This window comes from Odocoileus virginianus, chromosome 16 (genome assembly GCF_023699985.2).
Source record: "Odocoileus virginianus isolate 20LAN1187 ecotype Illinois chromosome 16, Ovbor_1.2, whole genome shotgun sequence".
In the NCBI taxonomy this organism is placed as follows: domain Eukaryota; kingdom Metazoa; phylum Chordata; class Mammalia; order Artiodactyla; family Cervidae; genus Odocoileus; species Odocoileus virginianus.
The window spans coordinates 52,845,240-52,870,443 of NC_069689.1; the positions used below are offsets into that span (position 1 = coordinate 52,845,240).

At 43.0% G+C, this 25,204-nt stretch overlaps 1 protein-coding gene across 7 annotated transcripts in view; it reads right to left on the reverse strand.

The window, feature by feature from the left end:
- The window catches only part of SV2B (synaptic vesicle glycoprotein 2B), a 229,193-nt gene that overhangs the window by 75,157 nt on the left and 128,832 nt on the right, over positions 1 to 25,204 (reverse strand). For all 7 annotated transcript variants that reach the window (XM_070478196.1, XM_070478203.1, XM_070478198.1 and 4 more), the window contains one exon: positions 17,441 to 18,225. In XM_070478196.1, the coding sequence (XP_070334297.1) occupies positions 17,441 to 17,891 (451 nt within the window). In that variant the 5' untranslated portion in view covers positions 17,892 to 18,225. The remainder of the gene's footprint in view (positions 1 to 17,440; positions 18,226 to 25,204) is intronic.

Below are 25,204 nucleotides of genomic sequence, written 5' to 3' on the forward strand. Positions count from 1 at the left end.
AAGGTGAAAATTATGAAAGTGGTACCCTGGGGAAGTGAAAGGGGAGAGGCATGAAGCCTGAGATTGGACAGAGGAGCCCCACGGCTTGTCCACGGCCACAGGAAGAAGGGGGAAGACCAGAGGCAGCTAGGAAGCTGGTGTGGCGGTGGGCACTGTGGAAGCCCCTTTCTGGATGCTCCTTCTGCTTTCTCAGTGAAAAAGGCACTGAGTTCATTATGCTGAGGAGGTGCTGGGAGTTGGAGAACAGAAGGTGAGGCACGAAACAGTCATCAAGGATCGTGGGCAAGTGAGTGGTTCAGGGAAATGAAGGATGATGCTGGCGGCACAGGGCCCCCTTGAGGTTCTTGACAATGAATTTAAAGTGAGGCCAGTGGATGACGTGCTGTGTCGCTCACCAGCCGCGTTCAGCTACGGGATGCAGACTCAGGAAGAGTGAGGAGCAAGCAGAGCTGGTGAATGCAACAAACTAGAGAGGCACAAGAAATTGATGGTCTATGCAGGGAATGGTGATGGCTCTGTCTGCAGGATTAAAGTCCAGGGAAGAACGTGGTGAGGACAAGAGTGTGGTGAGGGACAGACCAACAGGGTGTTGCTGTCCTGAGGCTGAACAATTCTGAGAGTTGGAAGACAGAAGTGGGTACTTGGTGTTGGGATTTTTGGAGGGGTTGGGGTTATTGATAATAATAAGACCTAGGGTAAGACCTGGACAGTAAGTGATTGGGAGGGGGCTATCACTGCAAAAGACCTTAAGGAATAAAGAAACGAGGACATTGGGAAATGCTTATGGAAATCACCAAGAATTATAACGCAAAGAATGACGGTAAAGCTGCAACTAAAGTCCTCCAGGGGGACCTCCCTGGTGGTCCAGGGGCTGAGACTCCTCGCTCTCAATGCAGGGGGCCAGGTTCCATCTGTGATCAGGGAGCTAGATCTCACATTCTGCCACTAAGAGTTCACACATCACAAATAAAAAACCCACCTGCCGCAGCTAAGACACAGCACAGCCAAATAGATAAATAATAAGTGTTTTAAAAAGAAAGAAAGGGCATGTCCAGAGTTCTCCTTTATCCATTCTCCTTCTAAATACTATAAGGTTGTAGGTAATGGCTTTTGCCTTATAGCCTGTTACAGATTATAAGACTTCCCTTTTTAGGACCCAAGGAGAGGTGAGGATGAGAGGCCAAGGAAAGGATGGGACTTCTTTGCGCTAATTGCTGCACATCACCAGCAGGGACTGATGAATGCCTCTGAGTCAACAAAATCTCCAGTGTTGAAACAAAAGATGCTCACTCTGCATATTTCAGCAGTCTAGGCCAGTCCCCATGGAGAGAATGGAGTTTACATTCAGTCTGCTCTTGGACCCCAGAGGACATGTCAAAAGCTATTACATTTCTAAGACCATCTATCTGACTCTCCCATCTCTCTCCCCTGCCCTGCTAATATCTGAGACTCTTTGGAAATTAAAATTCAATCCGTTGCAAAGAAAAAAACCAACTCATCTGGGCTTGTGCTGTGTAAGAGTTAAAAATACGGAGAGATTTTACAGCCACTGGCCTGCAAAGGGGCATTATAGCTGTTACAGTCATAAACTCCACATTGGATGTCAATGTTTTGTGTTTTTTTTTTAATTTCTAATTTTCTATTTATTATTGCTATTCAGTCACAGAAAAGATTATCTCTCCAAGAAATTTATTTTAGCACATGCCATATGTTGATACAATCAACATAATAATTTTATATGAAGACAATCCACTGCAGAAGTAACGAAGGAGTTGCCCTTACAAGAAAATAAAGGAAAGGCAATAAAGAAATTCTCTCATATAAAGACTTCTGATGTGTATCATTTTTTCAAAATATAAAACCTTAATATTAGAATAAAACAGAACACCAAAGATCAGGAAATGTTCCATGCAGATGTTTGACATATGTGGTATGTATACGGGTTGAGTTATAATAAAAATACTTATGTATTACAGTCAATTCTTATATAGAGCTAGAAGCAGAAATTTTCAATCAAGCAGGACTGGACTGACATTTTCTGTCTTCAATTACATGATGAATTACAACTGTATGGCAGTCACTTCTGGCCAGCAGTGTCATGATAAATGCTTCGTAAGATATAATATTTCTCCTTGTTCACTTGCAAAACATGGGTGCCTTTTTAAAATGTTCTACGAGTTCTGATGTTCTGCACTATCTGCTGTGATTCCTGGCAGGGGGAGGGTGGAGAAGTCTTTGGTGCCTCCTGAGCTCCCTTGCTCTGGAGCATTTCTTGGGACCCTTTTCATGGGAGGATGGCAGTGAGGCTCTTCAGCAACATAGCGGCCTCTTCTGGGCTGACACAGGTGCCTAAGTATCAGACCACTGCAGATTCCTTGCCTTCCTGAATTCTGGCTGGGATGTGGACTCCATTACCCTCTCACCTACAGAAATATGCTGTAAGTGACTCCAGCACCCTAATGGAGGACCAGTGCCTAATTGGCAACTGCATCTTAACAGAGTGATGCGTTTTGCATAAAGGTTGCTCAAGGTTACATATGCAGTGGGCACATAGGAACATGTTCCACAGAGGGAATGGCAAGGTAGAGGAGAAGCAATGGACTTTCAAGGCAGACATAGATGGTTTCAACTCCTGGAGCCGTCACTAACTAGTTCTGACAAGTTACATTAACTACTTAGAGACTAAGTGTTTTTGCAAAAAAAAAAAAAAAAAAAAAAAGGTTATTTTAAAAGGATGAAAAGAATGCTTCCCTTGTAGGTTGTTCCAAGCATCAGAAAAGTCATATTTAAAATACTTAGTATAAAAGAAGTGGTGCTGGTGGTAAAGAACCCACCTGCCAATGTAGGAGACATGAGAGACACAGGTTCGATCCCCGGGTGGGGAAGATCCCTGGAGGAGGAAATGGCAACCGACTCCAGTATTCTTGCCTGGGAAATTCCACGGACAGAGGAGCCTGGTGGGCTACAGTCCATGGAGTCACAGTCAGACATGACTGCAGCACCTTAACACGCAGTATGAAAAAGTTCATCACATGGTAACTCCCTGCTGGCTCAGTTGGCAAAGAATCTTCCTGCAATACAGGCGACCCAGATTTGATCCCTGGATCAGGAAGATCCCCTGGAGAAGGAAATGGCAACCTACTCCAGTATTCTTACATGGAAAATCCCACAGACAGAGAAGCCTGGCAGGCTACCATCCATGAGGTTGCGAAGAGTTGGACACGACTGAGCACCCATGCATTCCAATACAAAAGAGTTTATCAAATTGTAACTATTGCTGGTGGTAGTAGCATGATTATTATAGTTTGCTTTTAATTTAAAAGAAAGGTAACAGAGTTTGCATTAGCACTGGAAAATAATGGACTCTTTAGCATCAGTTCTTTGTTTTCTATGAAGAAATCCATATATGAGAAAATAAACCTTGCAAGCTCATTGCTATAAAGTACCCCATCGTGAACACGAGTGGCAGTGAGCGACAACGCAGGACAAGAGACCCACCTTAGCAACCACATGTATCACTTAAGGTCTCCAAGCAGCACTTCCCTCACCCTGTAAACTGAGGATTACCTCTCTGGTCACCTCACAGGGTCATTTGAAGATCAGATGTGAGTATCTGTGAAAATCACTGATAACCCCTGAAGCACTGGGCAAATGGAAGCAAGGTCTTTGGGTACAGCCCCATTTTTTTTCCTGCTGGTTAAGGTGTGTGCAAACATCCCATCCATCCCCACGGATACGAGAAGGAAGCCATCTGGGGAGAGGTCCTATGTAGCACAGAAAAGCACAAACCCTGACAACCAGCAGCTTCTGCTGACCCTGAGTCTCCATGTCAACTGCCTAATTCTCTATGCTGGCTGCACTACATGGTCACCAGACCGCTGCTGGTGGTCACAAAACGCTCCGCCACACCTCACCCACAGAGACTCTGCCATCATTATTCTAGGACAGGGCGTGGTTGCTTTTTCCTTCTTTTAACAGCTCTTCAGGTGGCACAGAAGGGCAGACAGAGGGGAGAACCACTCGCCTGGAGCAGCGGTTCTCAACTGGAGGTGATTTCATGCCCCCAGGGGACATTTTGCAATATCTGGAGTCACTTTTGGTTTTATATATATACACATACGTGGAGCTTCTCTGGTGGGTCAGCGGTAAAGAATCTGCTTGCCATACAGGAGGCGCAGGTTTGATCCCTGGGTTGGGAAGATCCCCTGAAGAAGGAAATGGCAACCCAATCTAGTATTCTTGCCTGGGAAATGCCATAGACAGAGGAGCCTGGTGGGCTACTGTCCAGGGGGTCGCAAAGAGTTGGGCATGACTTAGAAACTAAACAACAGCAATACATACACTTGTACAGAGAATGAGCTAGGTATATATGTGTGTGTGTGTGTATTTATATGTATACATCCAGCCTACGCCTGACCCTGCAACTTGCCCTCCACTCCTAGTAGATATAACAGTTGACTTAAGGATTTCTCCTACTCATTCCTGTTGTATTTTCCATGATCTGAAGATTATATTCTCAAGTATGTGGGTTAAACTGAAGCTCCAATACTTTGGTCAGCTCAAGTGAAGAGCAGACTCATTAGACCCTGATGCTGGGAAAGATTGAAGGCAAAGAAGAAGGGGGCAGCAGAGGATGAGATGGTATGAGAGCATCACTGACAGAACGGACACGAATTTAAGCAAACTCCAGGAGACAGTGACGCACAGGGGAGCCTGGAGGGCTGTAGTCCATGGGGTCACAAAGAGTTGGACATGACTAAGTGACTGAACAACGACAAATGTGGGCTTACATTAGACTTTTTCTAGTTCATTAAAGTTTTCCATGGCAGGGACAAATATAGGGGAATCCATATAAATTAGTAAATATCACATTTTTGTTCCAAAAATTATTAAACCATTAGTTAGCAAACATCTTTTATTTAGATCTCAAAGAGTGTGCTTACAACTGTGGAGGCGAAAAAAAGCCCTTCAAATCTTTGAAGGAATCATAGCCAAAGATGTTCTGCAAGCAGTGTAGACAGAATGTACTAAGACATCCTTGCTACAACAAAAGTTCAAACAGATTGGAAGCTGAACATCATCTGTTGGAGATGGATCACAAGAACAGAGTGATTATTAATTGATTACTTACTATGTGCAGACCCTGAGCTGGACAGTTAGCACAGTGGTATGGTAAGTCACCTCAGTCATGTCCAATTCTTTGTGACCCTATGGACTGTAGCCCCCCAGGTTCCTCTGCCCGTGGGATTCTCCAGGCAAGAATACTGGAGTGGGTTGTCACACCCTCCTCCAGGGGATCTTCCTGACCATGGGATCGAACCCGAGTCTCTTATGTCCCCTGCATTGGCAGGCGAGTTCTTTACCACTCTCAACCAATTCTCCCAACAGCCCTGAGAGCTAAGGATTCCTCTTATTCTCCCTGCCCTCCCCCTACCTCCTTCCCCTTCCCCTCGTCCTCTTTCTCTCCTCCTCCTCTTTCCCCTTCTCCTCCTCCTATTTCTTCTCCCTCTTTCTTTACACAATGCTATTTACTCCATGTAAAAGTAAAACACACAGAGAGAGAACTCCAAATAGCTTTGATTCAATCTTGATTAAAATCAGAGTAGAAATCCAGGATCTGTAAATTTGAACAAGTGGTTAATAATTAGCCGTTGTTGACACAAGTGTTTTCAGACTGAGGTAGGCTCTATCCTTTGATGTAGGACTTAGTTGAAAGGCACACACACGCATGCACACACACAAAATAGCAGAGACAAGTGGGAAAAGTGCCTCACTCAAAGCTAAATCCATACTTAACATGTAGCCAACATCATAAAGATGATGATTTTGTTTCAAGACATTCTCTTTGCAAGGGTTTTCTTAACCCCAATGGTTAACTGGGAAATTACTTTTCATCTTAAAATTATGATGCTGATTTTGGGGTTGGTTAATTAGCTGGTGGGTTGGTTGGTTTTAGAGGAAATTGTTTTTCTTCAATGTATGTTTGTTACAGAAAATTGAATTTACTCACTAGCTTTGTAATAGTCAACCCTCTGACTATGAATTCACTGATCTTATTATAATAAACACAACCAGCTGTGTAAAAATGTAAACCTCTTGAAGTTGAGAGAGCTTGTCTTCTTTGCATAAGTCATCTGTTTTCTTCCTTGAATAAATTAAATAAGAAAAAATGATGCTTATAGCAGAAATATTTTAAAGCTCCACATAAAAATCTCAATTTTTCAAAACACTCAAATAGCCTCTACTATTTCCTCTACATAATAGTCCAGGAATTTTATATTTCCCCTTGGACTAATCCAATAACCTTCAGGCAGCTCTACCATCTGAAAATTCATTCTTCATCAATGTGAGGATTTTGCTAGTTGCTAAATATATCTCCTCCCATTAGACATTCCAGAACTGGGGAAATAGCCACAGAGAAGATTTGGGGACCTACCAGGCCCACTGTGAGATGGACCTGAGCCAAAACTCCATTGACCACCTGACTTCCATTGTTTCTAGTCTGACTGATAGACCACTGTGATGTTCTGAATCTCCTGGAATTAGTGTCAGTCCAGATCCCGTAATCCTCGAAAGGTCTGATTATTTCCTTTTCCCCAATGCACAATCACCCTGGTAGAAAGCCAAAAGTCCCCTGGGAGAAACTGGAAGAAAGATTAACCAGTATAAATTTTGGGCAAGGGTACTGTGATCCTTTTCTTAAGGAGACCCAGCCTCCCCTTCATTCATGGATTTGGGGCTTATCAACTGGCTCAAACCTGGGAAATGATTGAGGAACTGTGACTGTCTGTTGAGACAGGTTAGGCTTTTTGCTCCCTTGACCTGGAATCTTTCTGTTTACACATATCAAACAAGAATTTAGTAAGCTTCCTATGTATTTCACTTCTGGGAATACCTCAGTCTCCAAGAGTCAGGCTATTCTGGTCACTCTTTTGACTCTGTGGTCCATTACAGTAATCACCCCCACCTTGACTTTGGAGGTTAAGTGCTGCCATTTGACCCCTGCCACCCAGGGTCCAATTACTCCCACTGCACTTAGGTTTCTCACTGCAGTGGTGGAAGTCCCCACTGTGAGGTCCGGCTTGCATTTACGAGTGATCACAGAGGACTTCTCTGATGGTCTCATGGATAAGAATCCACCTGCCAATGCAGGGGACGTAGGTTCGATCCCGGGTCCGGGAAGATTCCACACGCCACAGAACAACTTAGTCCATGCGCCACAACTACTGAATCCACAAGCTACAACTACTGTAGCCCCTGCCGCCAGAGCCCGTGCTCCACAACAAGAGATGCCACCGCAGTGAGAAGCCCACGCACCAAAAGGAAGACTAGCCCCCACTCCCCGCCACTAGAGAAGGCCAGCACACAGCAACAAAGGCCCAGAACAACCGAAAATTAAAAACTAAACCTTAAAAAAAAGATTGCTTATCTTATTAAAAAAAAAAAAGAGTGATCATAAAGCTCTTCAGGGATGTTAGGAGGTGGTCTCACAAATTTGTTTCTCACAGTCACAGTGAAAGATACATGCTGAGGACCCTCCCAAGATGGGTGCATAGGTTTTAAATGACAAATCCACTCTAACGTTCCAATCTCCTTAAGCCTTTAAATCTCTTCTTCTACATGGAACCTAGGCAGGTCTAGCACGCAAGTTCATATACTGTGGGCCAACATCTGGTCCATGTTTTAGCCACCCAACTAACCAAATTGTTAGAGTCTTTTTTAACTCCTCGATCTTTAATATTAAATGTTGAATTTCTGTTAAGCAGGTCCATATCAATTAATGTGGCCCAATTCAATTTTATTTTCCTTCCCCATTACCCCACACCCTTAATATCCATTCCCACACATGTTTCCTGAACTTCTGTGTAAATTAGAAAAGCAAGTAGTTCTTTTGCAGTGTAACAGACCTCCTCATAGGTTTCCCAGGTAGCTCAGTGGTAAAGAACTTGCCTGCCAACATAGAGACACAGGTTCAATCCCTGGTTCAGGAAAGTCCCCTGGAAAAGGAAATGGCAAGCCACTCCAGTATTCTTGCCTGGGGAATCCCATGAGCAGAGGACCCTGGCAGGGTACAGTCCATGGGGTCACAAAGGGTCAGGACACACGACTGAGCATGCATGCAATGCAAAGACTTCTTCATGGGTCTCACTTTGACTCTCACTTTTAGGGACCTGCAGCAACTTGAGTCTAGTTATACAAGTCCAGAGGAAAAGAGGGTCGGGGTGAGGTCCTCAGGAGAATCAATAATATCTTGCAAGGCAACTGCCACAAAGGAGGCAATTATAGCTTCCTCATCAAAGCAGGGTTAACACGGGTGGAGAGGCTGCTTCTACTGGCAAAGAAGACTCGTCAAAATTTAGGAGTTCAGTGCCCTCAGCTTCATCAGGGTCTTCCCATACATCCCCATGCCAACTTCCAGGATCTCATTTCTTGCCTATCAACAGAAGACATTCTGTGAGGCTGGGAATTCAACCCTGCACTTGTAATTTAGTCACTTAGAGGATGAGATCCTGGGTTTGGTTGTCAGCCGTCTCAGGAAATAAACATTTCCTTCAGGGCAGACACAGAAGATTTGGAGTCACTTATGCAGTGCCTAGTGATGGGAATTCGAGCCCTGAGTTCATTCTTTTCCCACTTTGTCAATGACATTAGGAGCAACCAGCCAATCTCAGACTCATTAATTTGACAAAAATGTTAGTCTAACAAAAATGGTCACGCAGATCCTTGTCTCTTTTAAGTATCTGAATAGGAGTATCCTGTTAAATTTTTGTATATCCCTATGGCCACATCATGTTGTGAACTCGAAAGTACTCTCTTTGCTATAGGAAACAGAGTCAATGGTGTCTTTCAATCTAACCAGACTAGAGGACTGATTCCAGAAGCTCCAGAATCAATTCAGTAAACATATCCTTAAGGTCCTTTTCCCCTAGAACCACGCCCAGGGCCAAAATTACCGGAGTAAAGTCATCATCTTACACCAGCTTGTCACTCCCTTCCTTAAAGCCATTTAATAACTCTCCATTAAAAGCTCTTCCATTGCCTGTGCAATCAAGCCCACACTCCTAAACACGGCAAAGAGTAAAGACTCTGTTAAGGGAGCCTTTGGCTTTCTTTCTATTCTAAAGAATACCATGATCTAAAAGTCATAAAAACAACTGATACAATCAAACACAGAAAGATTATATGAAAATTCCTAGTGGTAGATTTCACTATCATGAGTATTTGTTTCCATGATACTAAGTAAGTATTTATTGAGCACATATTGTGTGCCAGGCTCTGGGGTATAGGTGGCCCCTCCTTTCAGGAACTGACACTCTGAATTCAGGGCTCAAGACAAAGTGGCTCATAAATCAAGTGTTCTGCCCTGATGCTCACTATGAATTTGCATATAAAACAATTAAAGGATAATCTTTCATGACAGTAGAGTAATACATCCATCTCTGAGCCGGTATGGAAATTCAGTGCACAATTTATTCTAATGAATCCACTCCATCTGACATTGCTCCATGTCCTCCCTTAGCTCATATAGACATCAAGCCCCAGGGGTCCCCTGTTAGGTTCTAAATCACTGTCTGAAGCCGTAGGACTCCCTGAGCCTTCCCACTGCTGATGATGAGAAAACCTAACAGCCAATTAAATACCCACAGAGCACCTAGACCCTTTCAGGAAATCCAAATTTGAAGGCAAAAATGGAACTCTGGCCTAAAAACAGAGCTCTCTTTCTTCTGATCAGCATGAAGGTGGGAATCACCCACAGTTCCAGCTTAAGGAATAGTTCCACAATTATGGGAAAACCTTGGTGGTAATTTACCAAATGCAGGCAGAGAAGGATGCTGTTGGTTTGTTTCATGTGTCATGAACAGTAAGCACTGTCCAAGCTATAAGGAAATAAGGATTAGAGATGCCAACAATTTGATGTCATTTGAAAAAGCAAATGTCATGCCAGATAGTCCTTAACTTCCTATCTTCAAGTCATTTTAAATTATTTTTTTTCCTATATATAACCAGAAAATGCATAAATAGTAACTAAAAGGGATTAAAAAGAAGTATAGATTCATTCATCAAACACCTAAAATCATGGAAGTCTTTAAGAGGAAGACTTCAAAATCAGCACAAGAATACACAACCACTGAACAGAAGAGAAGAGGTAAAAACAGGCCACTTAACTCTGCAACCTGCCAACCTCAGGTTCTATCCCTTACACTGTCTGTTTCCTTCACATCTGAGTAAAAGGGATAACACTGAACATTGCATTGCATAATTGCATAGTGCTGTTTGGTATTCTGTGTTTCTTGTGTGAACTTTATTTTCATCATTAGAGCAAAACTCTCTGAGTGCTGGGACCTGCCTGCCTTGCATTGCCACAAGGGAATACTACATGGAAATGTTCAGTAATCTTTCTAAAAATAAGAATAATGAATTTAATTAACAGATGAATGCATTCTTCTTGTCTTAAAGGGGACTAACTCCTTCATAAGAGAAAGGGCTGAAGAAAAACAAATACTGTATATTAACACACATCTAGGTACTGATGAACCTATTTGCAGGGCAGCCATGGAGACAAAGACATAGAGAACAGACTTGAGGACATGGCAGGTGGGGGCAGGAAGGAGAGGGTGGGAGGAACGGAGAGATTACCATGGAAACATATACACTACCATATGTAAAATAGATAACCAGTAGCAATTTGCTTATGACTCAGGGAACTCAAACTGGGGCTCTGTGACAACCTAGAGGGTTGGGATGGGGTGGGAGGGAGGTTCAAGAGCAAGGGGACACCTGTACACCTATGGCTGATCATGTGACTGCATGGCAGAAACCGACACAATATTGTAATTATCCTTCAATTCAAAATAAATTTAAAAAAAGAAACAACTGCTGAAACTGTAAAAAAAGAAAAGAAACAGGGCTGAGCCTTGAATGCTAGCATTTTTCATGGGGCTTTTTCTTCCCCAAATGAGACAGTTTTAGATGTGACCCACTAAAGTACAACCCTTGAAGGAAGCAAACTTTCATCTTTCTAAAAGCTCAGCGAAGTGGCACAGCAGCGCCTAGATATTTTTGTTACCTGGCCTGGGGATGCTTCTTTTATCTTCTGAATGGACTCATCCATTTCCAGGAAGAAAAATAACAAAATAGTTCACAATTTGAGGTCTGAATTTGGGAATGGGAGGAGTTCTCCCTCTGAATTCTTTCCCTGGAACATTAACCAGGGTCAAGTCTAGAGGCATCACTTTCAGGGTCTTTTTTTCTTTTTCTTTTTGGCAGAACTACATGGCTTGAGAGATTTCAGTTCCCCCACCAGGGACTGAACTCGGGCCAGGGCAGTCAAAGTACTGAATCCTAACCACTAGACCACAGGCAACTCCTCCAGTTTCTTTTTAAAATAACAAGAGTTAAGACAAGGAGAAGACAGGTCACAGACTGATAGAAAATATTTGCAAAAGATATCTGATAAAAGACCATTATCCAAAAACTACAAATAACTCTTAAAACTCAACAATAAGAAAGTAAAAAACCTAATTTAACAACTCCAGTATTCTTGCTTGGAGAATTCCATGGACAGAGGAGCCTGGTGGGTTACAGTCCATGGGGTCACACAGAGTCGGACACGACTGAGTGACTTTCACTTTCACTTTCAAAGACCTTAATAGACACTTCACCAAGGCAGGTGTGCTTGTTTAGTCGCCAAGTCATGTCTGACTCTTTTGTGAGCCCCATGGACTGTGTAGCCCACCAGATTCCTCTGTACCATGGGATTTCCCAGACAAGAATACCGGAGAGGGTTGCCATTTCCTCTTCCAGGGGATCTTCTCAACCCAGGGACTGAACCCATGTCTCCTTCATTGATAGGCCGGTTCTTTACCGCTGAGCCACCAGGAATCCATACAGAAGGTATACAGAAAGCAGGTGAGTATATGGAATGATGCTCCACATCATAGGTCATCAGAGTAATGCAAGTTAAAACAGCAAGATACCATATCACACCTGTTAGAATGACCAAATCCAGAACACTGAAGACATCATATACTGGTGAGGATGTGGAGCAACAGAAACTCTTACACACGCTGCTGGGAACGCAAAATGGTGCAGTCCCTTTAGAAGACAGTTTGGCAGTCTTTTACAAAACCAAACTTATTCTTCTCATACAATCCAGCAATCACACGCCTTGATACCCAAAGGAGCCGAAAACTAACTATCCATACAAAAACCTGCACGTGGACATTTATAGCAGCTTTATTCACAATCGTCAAAACTTGGAAGCAACAAAGATGCCCTTTGGTAGGTGAATGGATAAATAAACTGTGGTATATACAAATAATGGAATATTATTCAACCCTAGAAAGGCATGTGCTATCAATCCATGCAAAGACAGGGAGGAAACTTATGCATATTACTGAGCAAAAGAAGCCGATTTGAAATGGCTACATACTATATGAGTCCAACTGTATGAAATTCTGGAAAAGGCAAAATCTTATGAAGACAGTAAAAAAAAAAAAAAAAAAATCCGTGGTTTCCAGAAATTGGGGAAGAGGGAAGTGATGAATAGATGGAACACGAAGGATTTTTAAGGCAGTAAAAATACTCTGTAAGACACTATAGTGACGGATATGTATTATTATACATTTTTCCAGCCCACTAAATGTATCACACCAAGATTACAGTCTAAGGTATTAATCAAAATAAACTATGGACTTTGGGTGATTAAGATGTGTCAGTGTAGGTTCATCAGTTATAACAATGTACACTCTAGAAGAGGATGTGGATAATGGGAGGAAACTATACACGTGTAAGGGCAAGGACATAAGCTAAATCTCTACCTAACTTCTTCTCAATTTCTCTGTGAATCTAAAATTCCTCTAAAAAATTGTCTTATAAGAAAACACTAGGAAGCGGAAAGAAAGAACTAGCTTAGCACCTGAAAGAAAGGGTCTTTTCACCAGCCTAGGTAGGGAAGCTTGACCTTAAAAGCCTACTATAAATAATTTTGGGTGAAAGGAATGTTTAATGTCACCTGAGAAAATCACGTCCTGAATTTGGATGAGTCACCATGATCAAGCCATCAACTTAGTAACGACAGCAACCTCAACAGGGACTTCCTTCGTGGTCCACTGGGTAAGACTCTGCACTCCCAGTGAAGGGGGCCTGGGTTTGATTCCTGGTAGGAGAACGAGACCTCACATGCCACAGCTAAAGATCCCATATGCCACCAGGAAGATGGAAGATCCCGTGGCCACAAAGAAAATCCCTCAAGTCTCAGCTAAGACCCAGAGCGGTCCAAATAAATAATAAATACACCCCATGGACAGAGGAGCCTGGCAGGCTACAGTCCATGGGGTCACAAAGAGTTGGACACAACTGAGCAACTAAGCACAATTATTTATTAGAATGTGTTGATTTAAAAAAAAAAGAAAGAAACAACCTTAGCAATAATAATCTGAGCACCTATGATGGGCAGCCACTGTTTCAGGCAAGTTAAATGCATTAAACTCATTTAGTCCTCAAAAATTCTATGAAGTAAGACATCCTTAGGAGCTCCATTTTGCAGAGAAGGAAACTGAACACAGAGAAGCTAAGTAATTCCCAAAGTCACTCTCCTAAGAACTGGAGGAGGCAGGGTCCACTTGGCTGCAGGATCCAGGCTGTTCCATGATCTCAGTGCAACCGTGCTAAGTTGCTTCAGTCATATCTGACTCTTCTCAGCATGGATTGTAGCCCACCAGGCTCCTCTGTCCATGGGATTTCCCGGGCAAGAGTACTGGAGTGGATTGCCATTTCCTTCTCCAGGGGATATTTCCAGCCCAGGGATTGAACCCATGTCTCCTGCATCTCCTGCATCTCCTACATTGGCAGGCAGATTCTTTTCCACTGAGCCACCAAGGAACTGTAACTCACTATAAATGCTGCAGGGAAACTGCAATAATACAAAGTAACAAGAACTATGTATGGATGTGAGAGTTGGACTATGAAGAAAGCTGAGCACAGAAGAATTGATGCTTTTGAACTGTGGTGTTGGAGAAGACTCTTGAGAGTCCCTTGGACTGCAAGGAGATCTAACCAGTCCATCCTAAAGGAGATCAGTCCTGGGTGTTCATTGGAAGGACTGATGCTGAAGCTGAAACTCCAGTACTTTGGCCACCTGATATGAAGAGTTGACTCACTGGAAAAGACCCTGATGCTGGGAGAAGAAGGGGACGACGGAGGATGAGATGGCTGGATGGCATCACCAACTTGATAGACACGGGTTTGAGTAAGCTCTGAGAGTTGGTGATGGACAGGGAGGCCTGCCTTGCTGCGATTCATGGGGTCACAAAGAGTCGGATATGACTGAGCCACTGAATTGAACTGAACTGAACAAGAACTAACAGTAGTTTAGTGGGCATGGACCTTACCAGCTTTATCGCATGTAATCCTTGCAACAGATGTATCATTACCCTATTCCATATATAGGAAAACTAATCATTAAAGAAGTGATGACTTGCCCAAGGTCACTTGCCAAGAAAGATAAATGAAAAAGCCAGTTGCCAAAACCTTGTTGACGGACACTAGTGTCCACACTGGCAGAATTCCCCCACACCATGCTACCTGTCTGTTGAAAGCAATTCATGGTGTTCAGGTACCCTATGGGGTGCCTGATAACTAGAGAGAAGTCTGCCCCACGGCATGACCTCCTTCCTAAAGACTATGCATGAAAGAAAGGCTGTATGGTGTAGCAGAATGAGCACAGACCTTAAAATCAGAAAGACCTGGGTTGAAATTCCAACTCCAGCAATTACTATGTGCCATCCAATACAGCTCACTGAGTCTGCTCCCTGATATGTACAAATGGGATAAAAATTCCTATAAGCACCATGAAGCTAACATGAGACAATGCATGGAGAAGCCAGCCTGATGAGACTCTCCAGTCACGCACCCTGCTGGATCCATTAAGGGGGCCCCAAAAGTGCATTTGGGAGTCCATCTCTGTCAGGGGTCTGCCTGCCCCTCTTGGGCTGAGTTATAGCATCTTCATCATAAACACTGAAAGCAAAACTTCACAAACGTGGGTCCTCCAGATTGGGACTGTGTTTCTTCAATTCCCAGCATTTGCCCCGGGAGCTGGCTGTTAATGAGGTTTTCGGGTACCAGGCTAGTGGAGAGACCAAGAGGGCATGAAATCATTACCGACACACCAATTCGGACTAATAGGAATCTAGGGTTTCAGTTGAGAATATCACAAAACAAAATAATGGTCTTGGAAATGTTTAGATCAACAGGCAACCGTTTCGTTTGGTCAGGGGGTTGGGATTCATTTTGTTTTTGCCCTTTTAAAAAAGTCTATTGAAACTTGAAGAGACAGCAGAATTTTGCTGATAAAAAAAATAATAATTTTTTATTATTTTAAAATAATTTTTTAAAAAAACTCTGGGTGACATCTTGCTTCTTGAGTCATTTCTTTTGTTTGTATGTACTTGGTCTCTTTTGGTTCCCTGATAGCCATACCTCACAGAGATCTCATAATTTTAATGGTCCCTTTAACTTTAATTAAACAGGAGTAAATAAAAAACGTGGGTGTGTGTGGTTTATTTCATTTAGTGTAACTCGTTTCATCCATGTTGTAGCTTGTGTTAGAATTTACTTCTTTAAGGTTGATTTTTTTTTACATTTATATTCATTAGGGATATTGGCCTGTATGCTTCTTTTTTAAATATTTTATTGAAGTATAGCTGATTTATAATGTTGTGTAAATTTCTTCTATTCAGCAAAGTGATTCAAATGTATAGGTCTCTCTATATATAGATAGGTATTTTTTCATATTATTTTCCATTATAGCTTATCAAAGAATATTGAATATAGTTCCCTGTTTGACCTTACTGTGTATCCATTCTATATATAACAGCTTGCCTCTGCTAATCCCAGACTCCCATTCCTTCCCTCCCCTACCCCCACCTCCTTTTGGCAACCACAAATCTATTTACTACATCTGTGAGTCTATAAAACAGTTTTTAAAAGCCTCCAGGGACAGTTCTTTATGCAGATATTTTCTCCATTTTATATCCTAGTCCTGTTTATTGTGGCTGCAAATCAGGGGCCAATGAACTAAACCCCATGGGCTACATTCAGCCTGCTACATTTTTTCTAAATAAAGTTTTATTGGAACACAGTTGTGCCCGCTTGTTTGCATATTGTCTATGGCTTCTTTTGCGCCAGAGGCAGAGTTGAGTAGTGGCCACAGAGACGATCTAGACCTGTAGAGAAAATGTTTGTCAATCCCTGCTCTAAAGCAGGCAGTGGGGCCAGAATGGCACAAAATGTTTGAAAGCATGCATCCCTACCGTAATCAAATAATTCTCTGTTAATGCCTGTTTGTCCTACTTTATATAAGTTCTTTGAGAGGCAAGGACACCTACCTTGTTCAATATTTTTCCTTCAGGGCTGGAGCAGAAAGACTAAAACATGGTACACAAACAAGAAATATCTCTTGAAGGAATGAACTGGATGGATTTTGAGTTCTTCAGGGTCATAACTATTAAAGTGTCTCGGTCTTGAGTAAGAACCTGACTCACGGTAAGCTCTCTGAAACTGTACATTTGCTAAAGAATCAATTGTATGGACTGTGAATTTAGAGAATGAATATGTCTTGTAGGACATTTAATGTCCAAGACAAGCCCTGTCTATATTTTGATGAATCTCTTCTATGCCACACTATTTAAGCCCACACTCTCTCTAACTTCACAAAATTCTCCGTGCCTCAAGCCCTGATAACAAGTCTGGCTCTGATGGTGCTAGTCTCATCAAGGATTTGCCAAGCTCCCATCCTCCATCCCACGGACTCCATCTGTGCTTCCCAGTGTGGCTCCCAACAGCCTCAGGGGCTCTGCGGGTGGCTCAGCCCAGCATTTATCACCAAGACACACGGGCATTCAGCCCACTGACACTTATATACAAGAGGAACCAGGAGCGGATGCTAATGGATTCTGGAAAGTCATAGAGAGGAGGACTGAGTGGAAGAAACACACACACACACAAAACAAATTTGTTATTTGGATATGAAAGATGATTTAATATGAAGAAGAGAGAAATCAGGCTCTTGGGGAGGAGGAAAAGGAAGCATAACCTTTAAAATTTGTGAATCCCTATTTGTATGACTGTAACTTATATAATACTGTACATCAGCCATACTTCCATTTTTTTAAAAAAAGACTTGGAAAAAAGAACTAAAGTCTTGAGAGTCAGACAGTTCTCAGTAGGAACCTAAGCTCCAGTATCTATCAGCTTTGTAAACCTGTGCCTATTAAATTCTCTGAGATAATAATGGATGTAAAATGATAGTGCTGCAAGGACATTATGGTAGATTTAAGACACCTAAGAGTGACAGGTGCTATATAAATTATACTGCTCTTTCCCACTTCAGATTTTCACGCCACAAAGAGAACGAGCTCTGAAAATTTCTACTTACCAAGCATTCCTTTCTTGGAACTAGAGAGACACATGTCCTTCTCGGCACTGGGCAGGGCAAAACTCACCACGAACACTTCCACCCCATCAGCCATCAGGGCCAAACCCAAAACAAAAAAGAGGGTCCACTGGAAGCGTCCATGGCCACACTCATCAATGATGGTCTCGTACTGGTGCGCCAGCTGCTCCTCGTCTTCCATCCGCTCGGCCAGCAGGTCTGCCTGGCCCCGAAGACCATCTGCCCTGGAGGGCGCCTTCTTGGCCTGCTTGGCCTTGACGTCATCTGGGTGAGGGATGCCCTGGTACTCGCCTTCGTAGATCTCGTCTTCCTCATCGTGGCCTTCCGTAACATCGCTCTGGGCATCCTCGTCTGGATTGGACTCATTGCCACGATAGTAGCCATCAGTGGGGGCATAGCCCTCATAGTTGTCCTGATATTTGTAGTCATCCATTCCTCGGTTCTGGGGCTGCCTGCTTGCCTCTTGAGCTATATTCCTTTCACTGTGATAGAGGTTTGGGCTGTTTCAATAACCATCATCCATGCTAGGGACAGAGGTTTAAATGTAGACTTCTTGGGTGAACGTGACACCCTTTGTCTTTTGCATTCAGGGGCTATTGGAAGTCTTTGGAAAGTTTCAGAGTCTGGCCTGGTCTCCTTCAGCAATCCAAAGGTGGAGTGTTGAACGTTGATTAGAAATGGGTCCAGCTGTTCTCCTTGACAAGGAGCCCACAGGACTTGGCAGCTTGCTGACTGGCCTGATTTGTTCTGCTACTGCAGGTTATGCTCTGGAGTGAAAGAAAGAAAAGACTGTTATGAAATGTAGAAATTCTGGCAAATTACTCTCAGAATTGAACAAATATATTTATTAGTGCCAAGGCTTCACGTGTAAGGTGGAGGACAACTGGTTTAGACATCAGATTCACATCAAATGAATGAGCCTCAAACCAGTGAGAAAGATCACTGGTCAGAGAGCCCTTGGAAGCATTGATTAACCCATGAAAGGAGTCAAGTCTTATATTAATACAAGAATGAAATGTAAAGTGGGCAAGAGGTTTTTCAATACAAGACGATTTTGTGTTATGGATTTTCTGTTAGAATTAATCAAGCTTCTGGCAACAGGGCAGGTTTATTACAGCTCAGCTTCTGTTATGAGAAGACCAGTTTTTCTAACTGTCAAGAAGTGTTTGTGCAATTTTATACCTAGAAATGTATGGCTAAGAAATATCTAGGACCATTTTTCCCACGGCTCAGCTCACTTTTGATACTCAGCATTGTGGTTCCAGGGCTTCTCTGATGTCATTGCTCTTGCCTTAAATAGGTAAGAACAGTGCTGAAGACCTAGAGTCAGAGAGCTTGTGTTTGAAATTCGATCCTGCTGTGTAGTGGCTGTGTGATCATGCACATGTTTCTGAGCCTCGATTTTCTCATCTGTAAACTGGAGATAATCAATAGTACTTAACTCATGAGGTTGTGCTTAAAGTGCTCAGGATAGTGTCAGACTTGCTTGGTAAGCACTCTTTAAGCCTTTTAAAAACTTTTTATTTTACACTGGAGTATAGCCGATTAACAATATTATAGTTTCAGGTGGACAGGAGAGAGACTCATCCATATACACAAATGCATCCATTCTCCCCCAAACTCCCCTCCCGTCCAGGCTGCCACATAACATTGAGCAGGTTTCCCTGTGCTAGACAGTAGGACTTTGTTGGTTATCCATTTCTAATAGATCAACACTGCTTAAACCTTGATGTTATTTTGCTTTTTCCTCCCTAGCTCCAGTTCTGGGAACCAGGACCCAGGATTGTCAGACCCAAGACCTTACCTTGTTTCCCAATTCCAATCACTGGGTCCATCTGTTGATTTCCATGGCCAGCAGTGAAATATTATTGCTTGCATGTACGCATGCTCCATCACTCAATTATGCCTGACTCTTTGCAACCCCATGGACTGTAGCCTGCCAGGCTCCTCTACCCATGGAATTCTCAAGACAACAATACTGGAGTGGGTACCATTCCCTTCTCCAGGGTATCTTCTCAACCCAGGGATGAAACCAGGTCTCCCACGGTGCAGGCAGATTCTTTACCATTTGAGCCACCAGGGAAGCCCAGCAGACCCTGTCCTAATCACCTCCCTATAACCCCAGTGCTCACTAAGTCTGGAACCACCATTTAACGATGTACCCTGGGCACCAGAAATTGTGCTACATCCTTTATCTCTAATTCCTACAATGATCAGAAAGAGAAGAAAACTGTGTCTGTATCTTTATCTTACAGATAAATAAATTTGTATTAGACCATGCCAGACTGAACCATGTCAAATTAATATTCTAAATCTGTTTTTATTATATCTGTTTAGGGCCACAGGAGGAATATAAATCACATGTAAACAGCATGAGAGCTTAGCAGAGTGCTATAAAAATTGGAGAGAGATGCCAACTGCCTGAGATCTGGTGTGCTATTTTCATCCTGGGGGTTCTGCAAAAATGTCATGAACCAAAAAAGATAAATATGCAATTCCAAAAGCACGTGTGGGAAATACCAGTCGGGGCAAAGGTCCTGGGACTCACTTTGTGGAAAGAAGCAGATCTTTGTCAAAACGAATTCTGCTCATCATATCCAGTTAAATGGACCGCTGTGAATGTCAGGTGTCATGGAGGTGGAAAGACTCACTGTCAAGTGTTGTGGGGTTTTCCCTCTTTCATTGAGAAATGCCAACTCATTTTTTCAGCAAAGTATTTTCTAGAGAATACAATAATCAATCATTTTCTCTGTTATGGGTTGAGTTGGGAAAAAATGGTATATTGAAACCCTAACTTCCAGAACCTCATAATATGACCTTTTTAGGAACTACATTGTTACAGAGGTAATCAAGTTAAAATCAGGTCATTAGGGTGGCTGATAATCCAAGATGACTGGTGACCTTATAAAAGGGGGAAATCTAGATGTGGAGACAGACACGCATAGAGAAGATGCTGCAGACACAGGAAGGGTACCACTAACAAGACAAGGGATGCCTAAGGCCACCAGAAGGTAGGAGAAAGACATAGCTCACAGCCCTCGAAGGAACCAACCCCCCTCATCAGGGCTGATTAAAACCAGCACCTTGATTTTGGATTCTAGACTGTGGCACTTTGAAACCATCAACCTCTTTGTTTAAGCCATTCAATTTATAGTACTTTGTTATGGCAACACCAGGAAATACATACATTCGAAAACATTAGCAAGTCTAGTGTTTATCAGCTAAACAGCAATAATAAAGCAACCAGAAGAGCAGCTACTAAGATAAGCATGTAACCAGCATTATCTCATTATCCTCACAGCCAATAAAGAAGCAGTGCTGTTCTCTCCATCTCACAGATGAAGACATGGAGGGCGAAGAGGACTCAAGAATGTACCCAAAGTAACACAGGGAATCAATATCAGGGCTTGGATTTGAAGCCAGCCTCAAAGAGCATGTTAGGGATGATACACAGTGGAAGAAACCAGGAATCCAAGGGGCCAAGTCAAGGTCACACATGGAGTTGCCTGCAGAGCGAGGGCTGACACTGAGCTTCTGATTCCCAGGTTTGAGATTGTTTGCCCATTCTCAACAAACATTCCCCAGGATCCTTGGTGCTCAAGGCAGTGCATTAGGTATGGCACGACTTGATCCCCACTCTCAAGAGGTCTACCCGCCATGAGACAGTCAAACAACACAAAGCACCATGCATTGTAAAAATGACAATCCTGATTATCAATAACATTATCTTTCACTTATGGGAGGCTTTGTGGCTTTGACCCAGGTACAGTGCTAAGTTTTGTAGTATCTTCCAACCAGGGCAAGAACCCTATGAAGCAGGGGCTGTTTTTACACTCAGTTTACAATAAATAAGACTGAGGCTGAAGAGGCTGGACAGATGACCATTGTCCCAGGTTGCAGCTCTCTCGGGGGTTTCAGAGAAGGGAGGGATTGCCTATAGCTGAGTTCTGCTAAAATCGCATCCTAGGGGTTGGGGGACTTCCGAGGGCTGCCAAGCACTCAGGGAAGCAGACAACAGAGAGGAGGGTGCTGCCGGCTGGAGGACAGGGCGAGGCAGGGGCGCTGAGCTAGGCATGGCTTCACTTGTTCGGGCAGCAATGAAGCTCCGCCCACACCGGAGGATCCTAAAGAGGGCGATCACGGGAGACAGACTGGGGAGGGAAATAGCAGCCAGTCTGAATGCCCTGCTCAGGGCCTGGGAATTATCCTTTGAGCAAAAGGAGCCTTGAAGGTGGTTGTTGAAGTAAGAGTGGTCTGTCATGTAGAGCAGGGATCTGGAAAGATGTTGCTGGTGGGGATGCAAGTCCTGATTTTTAAGGGAAAACCCAGAGACAACGAAACCAGGTAGAAGTTTTCGTGTGTGTGTGTGTGTGTGTGTGTGAATAGCCGAGAGCTCAGGTTAGGCCTGGATAAAGGAGGTGGCCTTGAGACAGGAGGAAAAGAACAAACACAGGGAGACGTTCACAGGAGAACAAGTGATGGGTTTCCTGGCAGGTGAGAGAGAATAGCAAGGGCAACTGGAATGATGATGACTCTAGGGAGGCACATTCTGGACTGGAAATCCTACAACTGCTGTGCAGTTGAGACAAGCAAAAATCTTCTTTCAGGCTGATCCGCCTTTTTGGAAGGTGAAGTGAAAGTCACTCACTCAGTCATGTCCGACTCTTTGCAACCCCATGAACTATACAGTCCATGGAATTCTCCAGGCCAGAATGCTGGAGTGGGTAGCCATTCCCTTCTCCAGGGGATCTTCCCAAGCCAGGGATCAAACTCAGGTCTCCCACACTGCAGTCAGATTTTTTTACCAGCTGAGCCACCAGGAAGGTGGTAGGATATATGCCAGGCGGCACTAGTGGTAAAGAACCCACCTGCCAGTGCAGGAGACACAAGAGATAAAGGTTCGGTCGCTGGGTTGGGAAGATCCCCTGGAAAAGGAAATAGCAACCCACTCCAGTACTCTTGCTTGGGAAATCCCATGGACAGAGCCTGGTGGGCTACAGTTCCGAGGGTCTCACAGAGTCAAACACAGCTGAAGCGACTTAGCAAGCATGCATGCAGGATATGTAGCAAAGTGGTTCAAGAATACAGCCCAAGTGCCAAGGCCCCAGGTTCAGATCCTGACTCTGCCACCTCCTGCCACCTATGTTCAATCTACTGGTCACTCTGTGCCTCAGTTTACTCATCTGTAAAGTGGGCACAATACTAGTACCCACACTGGGGATTTGAGAAGATAATTCATGAAGACTGCTTAGCACTGGGCCTGGCACAGATGTTATCAACATAAATTTGATTTTTTATTATCATTGTTGTTGTTATGATTATTATCTGAGCACTGATAAGGAAAATGTAGGCAGGATGTCAGCTTCAGCTTTGCTGAGCTCCACTTGAGATCTGAGGCCCATCTGGACTGGGCTAGGGAACCAAGTACAGAGAAAAACAAACTGACATTTAGTGATTCAAGAAAACCACTGCTTCTCAAAAACAGCCCAGCACAAATCTCTTAAGCATCCTCCTTTAACTCTTGTATTCTATTAACCTCTGCATCTATGCCACCTGATTCTAAATTATCATGTAGTAAACACTTGTTCATAATTAAATATCACAGAGAACAAAGCTAAAAATAATATTACAACCTAATGATGTAATGCTTCCCAAAATGTGTTCTGCAGAACATTAGGCCTTTTAATATGCTCATTTAAAGGGAAAAAAGCATTTCAGGAGAAAATAAGTTTAGGAAACATTGTGTATACTCTATTCACCATTTTCTTTCAGAGACTAGTAATTCACGTGGCTGTGTTAAAAGCTGTGAGAAGACCTGCATAAAAACCCATTTCACACCACAATGAGCTACCACCACACACGCATCAGAATTGCTCCAATCAACAGATAAATGAAAGCAAGCCTTAGCTTGCATGTGTTGGACTAGAGCTAGAACCCTCATACATTGCTAGTAGGAATGAAAAATGATTCAGCCACTTTGGAAAACAGATTGGCAGTTTCTTAAAATGTTCAACATATGCTTACCAAACAACCTGTCTATTCCATTCTAACAATCTACCCAAGAAAAGTTAAGACATAATGGCCACAAAAAGACTAATGCATGAATTTTAACAACAGCATAACTTATAATAACCCCAAACTGGGAACAATACAAATGCCCATCAAATAATGAGGGATGGACGAAAGGTAGTCTATCGATGCAATGGAATAATAACCAGAAAGAAAAAAGGAAAAACACTATTGGCACATATTACAACATGGAGGAAACTCAGAAACATTACATCAGTTAAAAGAAAGCAAACACAAAGGGCTGTGTAATGTGTGACTCCATTATATGAAATCTCCAGAACAGGCAAATTTCAGTTCAGTTCAGTTGTTCAGTCATATCCAACTCTTTGAGACCCCATGGACTGCAGCACGCCAGGCTTCCCTGTCCATCACCAACTCCCAGAGCTTGATCAAACTCATGTCCATTGAGTTGGTGATACCATCCAACCATCTCATCCTCTGTCATCCCCTTCTTCCCCCCACCTTCAATCTTTCCCAGCATCAGGGTCTTTTCCAATGAGTCAACTCTTCATATCAGGTGGCCAAAGTACTGGAGTTTCAGCTTCAGCATCAGTCCTTCCAATGAACACCCAGGACTGATCTCCTTTAGGATTGACTGGTTGGATATCCTTGCAGTCCAAGGGACTCTCAAGAGTCTTCTCCAACACCACAGTTCAAAATCATCAATTCTATAGCCCTCAGCTTTCTTTATAGTCCAACTCTCACATTCATACATGAATACTGGAAAAATCATAGCTTTGACTGCATGGACCTTTGTTGGAAAACTAAGTCTCTGCTTTTTAATATGCCTTCTAGGTTGGTCATAGCTTTTCTGCCAAGGAGCAAGCATCTTTCAATTTCATGGGTGCAGTCACCATATGCAGTGATTTTGGAGCCCAGAAAAATAAAGTCTGTCACTATTTCCATTGTTTCCCCATATATTTGCCATGAAATGATGGGACCGGATGCCATGATCTTAGTTTTCTGAATGTTGAGCTTTAAGCCAACTTTTTCACTCTCCTCTTTCACTTTCATCAAGAGGCTCTTTAGTTCTTCTTCACTTTCTGCCATAAGGTGGTGTCATTTGCATATCTGAGGTTATTGATATTTCTCCAGCTACACTTGATTCCAGCTTGTGCTTCATCCAGTCTAGCATTTCACATGATGTACTCTGAATATAAGTTAAATAAGCAGGGTGACAATATACAGCCTTGACATACTCCTTTCTTGATTTGGAACCAGTCTGTTGTTCCATGTCCAGGTCTAACTGTTGCTTCCTGAACTGCATACAGATTTCTCAAGAGGCAGGTCAGGTGGTCAGGTATCCCCATTTCTTTAAGAATTTTCCACAGTTTGCTGTGATCCACACAGTCAAAGGCTTTGGCATAGTCAATAAAGCAGAAATAGATGTTTTTCTGGAACTCTCTTGCTTTTTCGATGATCCAAGTGATGTTGGCAATTTGATCTCTGGTTCCTCTGCCTTTTCAAAATCCAGCTTGAACATCTGGAACTTTATAATTCATGTACTGTTGAAGTCTGACCTGGAAAATTTTGATCATTTCTTTGCTAAGGTGTGAGATGAGTGCAATTGTGCAGTAGTCTGAGCATTCTTTGGCATTACCTTTCTTTGGGATTGGAATGAAAACTGACCTTTTCCAGTCCTGTGGCCACTGCTGAGTTTTCTAAATTTGCTGGCAT